Source organism: Pleurodeles waltl, chromosome 2_2 (genome assembly GCF_031143425.1).
Source record: "Pleurodeles waltl isolate 20211129_DDA chromosome 2_2, aPleWal1.hap1.20221129, whole genome shotgun sequence".
Classification (NCBI taxonomy): Eukaryota; Metazoa; Chordata; class Amphibia; order Caudata; family Salamandridae; genus Pleurodeles; species Pleurodeles waltl.
Genome location: NC_090439.1, coordinates 975,049,688 through 975,062,307, shown reverse-complemented (window position 1 = coordinate 975,062,307; position 12,620 = coordinate 975,049,688). Strand labels below are relative to the sequence as shown.

General features: G+C 43.0%; 1 protein-coding gene across 1 annotated transcript in view; it reads left to right on the top strand.

Annotated features, from left to right (window-relative positions):
* DSCC1 (DNA replication and sister chromatid cohesion 1) overlaps positions 1–12,620 on the top strand; it is a 135,438-nt gene that overhangs the window by 96,136 nt on the left and 26,682 nt on the right. Inside the window, exon 6 of the mRNA XM_069220674.1 lies at positions 9,024–9,076. Within this exon, the coding sequence (XP_069076775.1) occupies positions 9,024–9,076 (53 nt within the window). The remainder of the gene's footprint in view (positions 1–9,023; positions 9,077–12,620) is intronic.

Below are 12,620 nucleotides of genomic sequence, written 5' to 3'. Positions count from 1 at the left end.
TGAATTCTGATTTTCTCCATTACCAGACCTTTTTTTCTGTCCTTGGCTAGATCATCTTTCTTTAGAATGGGATGACTTGGCAAGCATTGTTGCTAGTGAAAACCAGAGATTTAGCTAGGATAACTGTATCTGAAGTTTTGCATTTATCCATCCAGCAGCAGTAATGTATGTGTCTCACTATTTCTCTCGCTCTCTCCTCTCTCTTTCTCTTACCCTCTCTGTATGTATATATGTGTGTGTGTGTGTGTGTGTGTGTGTGTGTGTGTGTGTGTGTGTATATGTGTATATATATGTCCGGTGGCATGTGTAGCTGCAGATACACATGCTGTGCATTATCCTGCCATCTAGTGTTGGGCTCGGAGTGTGACAAGATGTTTTTCTTCTAAGAAGTCTTTTCGAGTCACAAGACCGAGAGACTCCTTCCTTTCGGCTCCATTGCGCATGGGCGTCGACTCCATCTTAGATTGTTTTCTTTCCACCATCGGGTTCGGACGTGTTCCTCTTCGCTCCGTATTTCGAATCGGGAAAGTTAGCTAAATATCGAAAAATCAACGGTATTGTTCTCGCTCGGTACCGGGTTAGTGTTATCGTATCGCCACCGATCGCAGAAGCACTCCGGCGGCCCTTCGGGGCTTCCGCTCTTCAGCGGGGCCTGGTCGCCCCGAACGCATCCTTCGACGAAGACTAATGGATCGGACCCCCTTCCGCTTCTGTCCGAAGTGCCACTCGAAGTATCCTTATACAGACCAACACCTAGTCTGTAATCTGTGTTTATCACCAGAACACAGGGAGGATACTTGTGAGGCCTTTCGATCAAAAAAGACCCTTCGTGATCGACGAGCGAGAAGACTACAAATTGCGTCGACACCGAGAGAACAACTCGACGCCGAGGAGGAGGAAAGAATTTCCATCCAGGGGACAGACTCTGACGATTCTGAAAGTGAGCAAACCACGACAATGCAGAAAACAGTGAGTAAAACTGCCCCGTCCAAAACTCACACAAAGATCGTTAAGGCCAAGGGGACGCCACCGCCAGCAGGCTATGGCTTAACCCATCGAAAAGAAGGTGACCAAACATCGGCACCGAAAAAGGCCAGAGATTTGCCGAAGATTCCCGACTCCGGTCGAGATTCCGGCACCGAACGATCTCGACACCGAGAGTTCGACTCACCCAAGGTGAGAAAAATAACGTCAGAACCGAAGAAAACACTTTATCAGAAACATCGGTACCGAAAAAAGCGGCTTCTAAGCTCTTACACAGAAGAGCAGGGACTTTACAGCCAAATGCATGAAAAATACAGATTTGAGCAGGAAATAAGTATGGTTGAGCCAGACCATACGCAAAGGAGGTTGCATATCCAGAAAGAGACTGGAAAAATACAAAATCTTCCTCCAATTAAAACAAAACGAAAACTGGCATTTCAAGAGTCAGAAATGCAGCCAAAGGCAAAGGTGGCCAGAGAAAAAACTCCACCACCAAGTTTTTCACCACAACCTTCCCCACTACACTCACCACAGTTGCCTCCGATGGGAACACCTCCTATGCAGTCACCTACGCATACAGGGATGACACAGGATGACCCTGATGCATGGGACTTGTATGATGCACCAGTATCAGATGACAGTCCAGATTGTTACCCAACAAAGCTGTCACCGCCAGAGGACAGTACTGCATATACGCAGGTACTATCAAGGGCAGCTACATTCCACAATGTAGCAATGCACTCTGAGCCAATAGAGGATGATTTCCTGTTCAACACCTTGGCATCCACCCACACTTCCTACCAGAGTCTGCCAATGCTCCCGGGCATGCTCAAACATGCAAAACCGGTATTCCGGGAGCCAGTTAAAGGAAGGGCTATCACGCCTAGGGTGGAGAAAAAATACAAGCCTCCCCCAACGGATCCTGTGTTTATAACACAGCAACTTACACCAGACTCGGTGGTTATAGGAGCAGCAAGAAAGAGGGCAAACTCTCAATCGTCAGTAGACGCTCCACCGCCTGACAAAGAGAGTAGGAAGTTTGACGCAGCGGGCAAACGAGTGGCAGCACAGGCAGCCAATCAATGGCGGATCGCAAACTCACAAGCCCTACTTGCTCGCTAAGACAGGGCACACTGGGACGAGATGCAACACATTATACAACACTTGCCTAAAGAACACCAGAAACGTGCCCACCAGGTTGTGGAAGAAGGACAAGCAATATCCAACAACCAAATAAAGTCTGCATTAGACTTGGCAGACACAGCAGCACGAACGGTCAACACTGGGGTAACCATTCGCAGGCATGCATGGTTACGAAGCTCTGGATTCAAGCCAGAAATCCAACAAGCAGTGTTGAGCATGCCTTTTAACCAAGAACAATTGTTTGGGCTGGAAGTGGACACAGCAATTGAAAAATTCATTAAAGGACACGGCCAAAGCCATGGGCGCGCTCTACTCCCCACAGGGCAAAGGCACATTTAGAAAGCCACAATTTAGAGGGGGGTTTCGAATCAAACACCAGAGCCTTCCACCTCGCAAACCAGACCCACCTATCAGGCACAATACCAGAGGGGAGGGTTTCGTGGCTCATATAGAGGTGGACAAGTCCCAAGAGGAAGGGGAAACTTCCAAACACCTAAAACAAGCCAAACCAAACAGTGACTTCAATGTCACAAAACCCCAACACTTAACACCAGTTGGGGGGGGGAGACTTACTGCATACTATCAAAACTGAACACACATTATTACGGGCGCATGGGTCCTAGCCATTATCCAACATGGTTATTGCATAGAATTCACAAATTACCCGCCAGATGTACCCCCAAGGGCACACAATATGTCCAAACAACACTTAGACCTATTACAAATAGAGGACCAAGCATTATTGCAAAAACAAGCAATAGAGTTAGTACCCAAACATCAGAAACGAACAGGCGTCTACTCACTATATTTCCTAATTCCAAAGGAGGACAAATTGTTAAGACCTATATTAGACCTCAGAACACTGAATCTCTTCATCAAGTCGGATCACTTCCACATGGTAACACTTCAAGACGTGGTTCCCTTACTATAAAAGGAGGACTACATGTCAACATTAGATCTCAAGGATGCATACTTTCACATACCCACCCATCCTTCTCACAGAAAATACTTAAGCTTTGTAATACACGGCGTACACTATCAATTCAAAGTGTTACCGTTCGGGATAACAACAGCCCCAAGGGTATTCACAAAATGCCTTGCCGCTCACATAAGGAGACAGTACATGCACGTATTCCCATACTTAGACGACTGGCTAATAAAAAGCAGCACTCAACAACAGTGTCCTCTTCACACACAATATGTTATAGAAACTCTACACAAACTAGGGTTTTCTATAAATTACCAGAAATCACATCTGCAGCCATCCCAAATACAACAATACTTGGGAGCAACACTCAACACACAAAAAGCGATTGCCACTCCAAGTCCACAAAGGGTCCAAGCGTTCCAAAATATAACATCAAACATACAGCCAAATCAACACTACCCAGTAAGGTTTGTAATGAAACTTCTATGCAGGATGTCTTCATGCATAGCCATTGTCCCAAAGGCAAGATTACACATGCGGCCCTTACAACAGTGCCCAGCAAAACAATGGACACAAGCACAGGGTCAACTCCAAGATCTAGTGTTGATAGACCACCAGACACACTTCTCGCTTCAATGGTGGAACCCTATAAATTTAAACCAAGGGCGGCCATTCCAGGATCCAGTGCCTCAAGATGTGATCACAACAGATGCTTCCATGATGGGTTGGGGAGCACACCTCAACAAGCACAACATACAGGGTCAATGGGACAATCAACAAAAACAACTCCACATAAATCATTTAGAACTGTTGGCAGTGTTTCTAGCATTAAAAGCATTTCAACCTCTAATAGCCCACAAACACATTCTTGTCAAAACCGACATCATGACAACAATGTATTATCTCAACAAACAAGGAGGGACACACTCGTCACAACTGTGTCTCTTAGCACAAAATATTTGGCATGGGGCAATTCACAATCACATTCGCCTAATAGCACAATACATCCCAGGCATTCAGAACCAGTTAGCAGACAATCTCAGTCGAGATCACCAGCAAACACACGAATGGGAAATTCATCCCCAGATCCTACTTTATCACTTCCTACGCTGGGGAACACCAAAAATAGACCTATTCGCAACAAAAGAAAACGCAAAATGCCAAAACTTTGCATCCAGGTACCCACACCTTCAATCCAAGGGCAATGCGTTATGGATCAGTTGGTCAGGGATATTTGCTTACGCTTTTCCCCCTCTCCCACTCATTCCTTATCTGGTAAACAAACTAAGTCAAAACAGACTCAAACTGATACTCATAGCACCAACCTGGCCTCGCCAACCATGGTACACAACACTGCTGGACTTATCAGTAGTACCTCACATCAAATTACCAAACAGACCAGATCTGTTAACACAACACAAACAACAGATCAGACACCCGAATCCAGCATCGCTCAATCGAGCAATCTGGCTCCTGAAGTCTTAGAATTTGGAAATTTAGACCTTACAAAAGAATGTATGGGGGTCATTAAACAAGCTAGAAAACCTACTACAAGACATTGTTATGCAAACAAATGGAAAAGATTTGTTTACTACTGCCACACTAATCCGATTCAACCACTGCATGCTTCCACAAAGGACATTGTAAGCTACTTATTACACTTACAAAAGTCTAAGCTAGCATTCTCTTCCATTAAAATACATGTCATTGCAATACCTGCCTATCTGCAAATTACACATACAACATTGCTTTTTAGAATCCCAGTCATCAAAGCCTTTATGGAGGGTCTAAAAAGAGTCATACCCCCAAGGACACCACCAGTACCTTCGTGGAACCTTAATGTTGTATTAACACAACTCATGGGACCACCATTCAAACCCATTCACTCCTGTCAGATGCAATACTTAACTTGGAAAGTAGCCTTTCTAATAGCTATCACATCACTAAGAAGAGAAATGAGATACAAGCATCTACTATACAAGAACCCTTTATACAAATACATAAACATAAAGTGGTTCTCCGTACAAATCCCAAATTCCTACCAAAGGTTATATCGCCATTCCACCTAAACCAAACAGTGGAACTCCCACTCTTCTTTCCACAACTAGACTCAGTAGCCGAAAGAGCCTTACACACATTAGACATAAAGAGAGCACTAATGTATTACATTGACAGAACAAAACAATTTCGTAAAACAAAACAATTGTTCGTAGCCTTCCAAAAACCTCATGCAGATAATCCTATATCCAAACAAGGCATTGCCAGATGGATAGTTAAATGTATTCAAACTTGCTATATTAAAGCAAAAAGGGATCTACCTATTACACCAAGAGCACATTCCACTAGGAAAAAAGGCGCCACAATGGCTTTTCTGGGGAATATACCTATGACAGAAATTTGTAAGGCAGCCACCTGGTCTACGCCTCATACATTCACTAAGCATTACTGTGTAGATGTGTTAGCAACACAACAAGCCACAGTAGGATAGGCTGTACTAAGAACATTATTTCAGACAACTTCAACTCTTATAGGCTAAGCCACTGCATTTTGGGGAGATTACTGCTTATTAGTCTATGCACAGCATGTGTATCTGCAGCTACACATGCCACCGAACGGAAAATGTCACTTAACCAGTGTACATCTGTTCGTGGCATGGAACGCTGCAGATTCACATACGCCCTCCCACCTCCCCGGGAGCCTGTAACCATTAGTAGTTGAATGAAAATTGTTAATTTGTAAACAAATATTATTTTAATACACATTATGTACATACATACCTACTCCATTGCATGGGCACATCTAGTATATTCACAACTCCTACCTCACCCTCTACGGGGAAAACAATCTAAGATGGAGTCGACGCCCATGCGCAATGGAGCCGAAAGGGAGGAGTCCCTCGGTCTCGTGACTCGAAAAGACTTCTTCGAAGAAAAACAACTTGTAACACTCCAAGACCAACACTAGATGGCAGGATAATGCACAGCATGTGAATCTGCAGCGTCTCATGCCACGAACAGATGTACACTGGGTAAGTGACATTTTCCATATATATATATATATATATATATATATATATATACACACACACACACAGCACACAAGAGATGTAATAACTATTTACATTATTTTTTTATAATTATTTAACTAAATGATTGAAACCCTTTTAGATAATGAAATTTACTTTTTTGAAATATTGTAGCTTAATTTTAAAACACCAATACCTATAGATTATGATTCCCTATTATGCCTATACACTGCAGTTTCTAGAACTCTAAAAGGATCTTCCTACTCCAATACACTACCCATTCCTGAACCCAAAAAAACCCTTACTATCTATTCCATGACCCTAACAACTACTTACTACCCCTCCCGGAGGCCTAAGAACACCTTACTGTCCCTAAACAAAAACCCATTCCTGAGGTCTAAATCCCCTTACTGCCCTTAAATACTCCTGCGCTTGTTTTTTTTAAACCCCCTGGGTGGGCCAGGTCATGGGAGGCATATGATAAATAAGGAGGGGGGAACACTGGGCCCCCATCCTGGGTGTTGTACTGCCTTGGGGACCACCACCTCCCCAGGGCTTATTTTTTTTTATAAGTACGGGGGTTCCCCCATGCCCCTCCTCCCTTCACCACCCCCCATAGCCCAAGAGACCACCACCTCCCCAGACCATTGCTGTAATTTTATGTGGGGGCCACGTGCCATTCCTGCAACCCCGGGGACCATTACCTCCCCAGGGCATTTCTGTAATTGTATGTGAGGGGCATGAACCCTCTGTCCCCCCCACACAGCCCCAGGGACTACCATCCACCTGGTGCAAACATGTAATTGTATGCAGGGATCAGATGTCTGCCCCTTATGCCCCCAAACAGCCCTGGGTACCACCACCTCCACAGGGCAAACATTAAAAAAGAAATAGGGTCTGTTTCGGACCCCCGCAGCCCCAGGGACCACCACCTGCCCGGGGCTGTTTATGTTGGAGGGGGGCCGCGCGTCCTCTTTGAGGAGCCACAGATAGGCCTGAGGACCGCCACCCTCCAGGGCCGGCTCTTGCTATGTCCCGGGGGGTGCCGACCCCCAGGACATAGCTGTTTGCTTTGACATCTGCCGCCAAGTCACAGCAAACACTCTGCTCGAAGCGAGGCAGAGGTGTTAATCAGCTCTTCCTCAATGCAAGTAGAGGTTTCCTCTTTCTCCCTGCCCGTGGAGATGTAAGTAAGGCAGGGGAGACAGAGGAAACCGAGATAGGGTAAACAATTTAGCAATTTCATGCAAGTTTCTGCACCACTTTTGAAAATCTAAACTTCAGCACCATATTTTCCTGCTTTAGGACACAACTGACATAGCATTGAAGACAGAATTGCCAGAAGAACAATGGTATGGAGAGTACGCCTTGGAATACTGTGAATCTAATGTAGAACGGAGGTACCCCTTCAAGAGATGCTTCTTGTGTCTCAACTTTGAGTTGATGATGAATATCCCCTTGATATCAAAAGCTTCTTACTCTCTGATGTTGATTAGTGCTTCAGTGTTGAACTAGTCTTTGATGACAAACAGGAACCTGGCCTCTTTGTCAAACATAGGCTGGATTTTTCTTCACGGCATCACTTAAGATCACTCCGGTTGGAGGGAGGTCAGATGGGACTTGGACTCTTTTGGTGAAAGGACTCCTGTTTTTTCTGTACGCTCGCAAGCATCTCCATATCTTGCACGATTTTTCCTCTTTCCTGCTCTTGTCTTTTGTGACTTTCTAGAGAGCAAAATGTACATTCCTAAACTGGCAGCACACTAGCCATGTTGGGCCCTTACTACTTTTTATTTTCCTGTTGCACAACGGATATTTAACAAAGAGCAATGACATTTCAACAAGAAAAAAAAAATAATTTTAGTCCTGAAATGCCGAAAAACACTCCAAGATATCACAGTTATAACGGGAAGCTGAATCAAAGGCTTGTAAATCTTTTTGTGTCAAAAACCGATCTGAGCCAGTCTCCAAGATCCTTTCAATAGGAGTTGGAAAGGCAGCCTGAGATCAGCGCCACTGCATGGCATGTTGGGATGATGGTGCTGATGGCTGCCCTGGAGGAGCCAGTTTTCAGTGGTTAGTGTGTGCTGACTATCTGATTGCATTACCCGCCTTCCTTTCATGTTGTCATTTCGAAAATGTTTGGCTCCGTTTTTGTGCAATAAAAACTCCTCCTATTTTGACCGCAGATAGACTGCTATTTTTTTTATTTGTATTTCTAACAACTGTATCTGAAGAAAGGAAGGTGCACATGTATATAATTGTATATAATTTTCAAAAGTGCTACAGGGCACAAAGCACAGATAGGACTAATCAGGGCTTTTGACTTAAGTGAAGATTTCCGTGAAGGAGAACTAGGTTTGCAAGTAAAGTAACATTTCTTATCCGAGTTACAAAATATATCATAGAGGGGACGTCAAACATCGCAGAAGAAATGTATTGACCTGTAGCAATGGCTCTAAAGTGCGGCTTGCGTTTCATGATTCACATGCGACACTCCTATTAGGTTGTCTGATGTTACTTAAAACGCAGTCTAAGATGGATCACGGGGCGGGATCTTTCATAGCCTCTGAAGTGGAGGCAGAGGGAAGCCAGATCTTATTGACACATAACCCGTTACTTAAGGGGGGGTAAGTAAAAGTGTATAAATCTAAGGAGGATGCCAATATTGGACACCGTTTAGTTGGTATCTTTATTCTGTTTTTTTTGGTTTCTACTAATGTTTACTTTTGAAAATCGATATTTATCGTTTTGATGTAAGTGTTTTTGCACTTCCATACTCATGGAACTCTTATAGTGTAACAGATGTTATTATCTTGCAATGTTTAGATGTCCACGGTGGATGCGTCCAATGTAAATAAATTATAATGCAGTAACCTGGTTTACAAGCATAGTGTTGGAATAGAAATGCTAAACATCTTTTTTTATGTTTTTACTTTTTAGCAATATGATAGAACATTGTCTCATGTGCTATGGGAAAAAATATACGGATGATGGTAAGTTTGAATAGTATTAGTTTTGCCACAAAGTAGAGTGCAGAGCAGTTGTATAAATGGCACCTACAACTTTTGTTCCATATTCTTTTGAAAACTTGAAACATCATTAGCATTTTCATAAATAGCATATACCCACTGATTTGAATTGTGAGCTTTACAGCCAGATGGCACCCTTGGGTCACAAAAGGACAATTTGTGCCTATCAGTTAACTGAAAGAAGTGTTGACAAAGAGAAGAGAGTGTAGAACGTCTTTACCTGTAACAGTATCCCATCCGTGTGTAACTTTGAAGAGACTATTAAAAATACACTGAGAAAGATAAAGCTGCAAAACCTTAGTTACAGTTAGTAATTTTTTTCATCGCCAACATAGGTTCTTTCCTAGAATTGCATGCTTCAATAAAGGCAAGAACGCAGCACCATGGAATATAAGGAAAGAAGAATGAATCCCACATATCTGCTCAGCTTCTCGAGTATTGCGATACACATTTCCATCTGCACATACCTCAGAGAACTGTTGTATCACGTTGTTTGGCGACTATCGGTAGTTGGGATGAAGGCCTTTTGTGAAATGCGCCAAGCCTGTTTTGGTGGCTCCTTTCAGTTGATGGGAAAGTGTGGTGGCAGGCTGCAAGCCGCAGAACTACTTCATTCTTGAATATTGCTGGGTCTCTGTTTCAGCTGGTTACACTATATGGATCGTGGGGTTCTTTGCAGATAAAATTGTACGCATCTCTTAAGATCCAAACAGCGTAGGGATTTCTTAGCCATTTTCGATGGGTCTGCGAAGAAGGTGAGGAAAACGACTTGCTTTTGTATATAAATCTGTAATGGGGCAATAGGGATGACTCTGGGTAGTTCTGAATATCCCTGATCGATAGAAACCAGTGGTTATGATGGCAGATGCAGACCTCTATACTAATGGCACAGTAGTCTCTGCTTAATGTTTGAATGAGCCTTCACAACTCAAGAGATGTTCCTCTGGACTATCCAAACATCCGCACTCTGTACTCTGGGCCAATGTAGGGAGGTGAAGCGATGGCGTGTCATAAAGGAGTGCTTGCCCTTTTCCCTTCACAAGTAGTGGGGCGGGGTTCTGGACCTGAATAGTGTTCCTGTTAGTAGCAGTTGCATATTTGTGCAATAATATGTGACTACAAGAATCATTTGGTACCCATTTGACTCCCCTTTAATCACTAATGAGGAGAAAGGGTGATATAAGGACCCTGGATCATTGCTTTGCCAATACCTCTCCCCCTAGTGTCACACATAGGATAGGTTCACGAGGCGTGGGGGAGGTGCACATTTTGAGCGGTTGATGGTTAAATAGTTTCTACTCCGATGCTGATCTGTCAGTACTGATCCTGTTTGTGAGATCACCTGTGAGACGAGAATAGGCACTTTTTGTAGACTGAGTTACTGAGAACTCGTGCAACATTTCTTTCTCTCTGGGGACTGCTTATTTGTCAATTCATAATGCCTATTGCAGGGCTCAAAAACCTCACTATGTAGTTTACAATGAAAACTGCTTATTGCTCAATGCACTGGTGTAGCCAGTGTCATTTCAGTGAAAACTGTATACTGTTTACAATTACTGAATGATCTTGAACATCAGCACAATGCTGAAACCAAAAATAAAGTAGCGCAATGCAGGTCGGGAAACGTTCAAATGATTCGACTGTATTCACAAACATATACTGATAGAGATAATTTAGCAACTGCAATAATTGTAAATTTAATTGTAAAATGAGGGCTCTCAATCATCCCACCAAAATTAGGATACATGGTTATAAATCTGTAACACTTAATATATGAAAGCATGGTGTTTGTGAACACTTCAGGACAAGTAGAAACACACAATCAGAGTGGCAAAACATAAACAAACAAACCACATGCAACTTGCAAATGAAAGGGGCTGTATCTCAAAGATCTGAAATATGCGTTTACTGGGTCTAGGGCGATCATCCTACATCGTAGGTTTTGGATTTGTAATGTTGGCTGCTTAGAATGTGGAAGACCATCATCTGACGCTCAAGAAGGATGCAAATTTAAAGGCTTTAAGGTGCCGTGTCCGCTTCTTTGCACCCCTTGGAGTGGCCTAAGGCTTCCAGTAGCAGGGCACACCAGCAGATCGTTAGCCAGGGCCTTCAGGCTTGCTTTTTGCCTTGAGAGAAGTGGCAGCAATCAGCTTCACATTCTGTAATTGCAAACAGCAGCTGGGTTCTTGCAGGTCTGTGATCTAGCGCTGCTCAGCGACTCTGGCACTTGGACTGTGACGTATTGCCAGAGTCGGTGCATCCCCCAAGTTAAAAATGTCCAGCCAACCAGGCAGGGGCAGGCTTTTCATTATCAGAGAGGAATCAATTTATGGGAAGTTACTGGATGCCCAAATGCAATAATCTATTGAAAGGAACAGGGTTCACTAACCAGCAAAATACGATTAACAATTTGCACATAGAAATACAATGAGCTCTATATGTGATGTCAAAGTAAAAATTTTTTTATTAATAAACAAGTCATGAGAAAAATTAAGGAACAAGGACATACATGTAAGGAAGTAAAATAAAGTATGCAACTTCAAGCATATCTGACATTGTGAAAGCCAAACACAATAAGTTGTCTTAAGTTTAACAATAATCTGAATGAAAGTTTTGCATGGAGTACGTGGCATCAGGTAGGGCATCCGCAAGGCCACCCCATATTAACCCCTCTGTGAGTGGCATTAAGCTGTGTGCAGTAGAACTTGGCAACGCACTGTGCTTTGTGTAGTGGTGGTAGACAGCCCGCTGTTGGTTCGGCACAGGGCCTGGCCGTTGGACAACCCTCACTGGGCAGGCAGTTCTGTCATGTGCAACAAGAATGGGCCACCCGCTGGAGGGTTAAAAAACTGTTAGATGTGGCATACGACTGAAAAAATATTAAAGTGAAAATATGGTTGGCTCTGGTTGTATAACACCTCAACATAGTCTTAGAAAATGCAGAAATTAATTGAAAATACCCCAGTTAAGGTGAAATCCTTGTTACAAAACAAAATCTAAAAACCACTGATAGTTCACCAATTATAGTTAATGCAACTATAACTCACGCCCTTATCATGTACTGCTTATGACTAGAAATGACATCACTCATAACATTTAAACTGATATTATTGATAACATCACTGAAGACATTTAAAATGACATCAGTGATAGCATCATCCTTTGGCACCAATACTTGTCTCATGCTTCTAAGAACATTATTTTAAGTAGATGAATCCACATCATTTTGATATGAATACACATGGTAGGAATACTGTAACCACTACAACCAAAACTTAACTACTTTACACACGAACCCACTGCAGGTCTATAAAAAATAGTTGGAAAAACTCCAACACTGAGACACACTGTAGCTGTCATCTCTATAAAAGAAACATAATAGACCAAGACGCCCACTCTCTCACTACCACGCATGCAACATCTCAACAAGAAACACCTGCCAAAGTATACACAGAACCGCTGTAAAAAGTAAAATACTCCTAATACTGCCACATTCCTTTTGTGATTT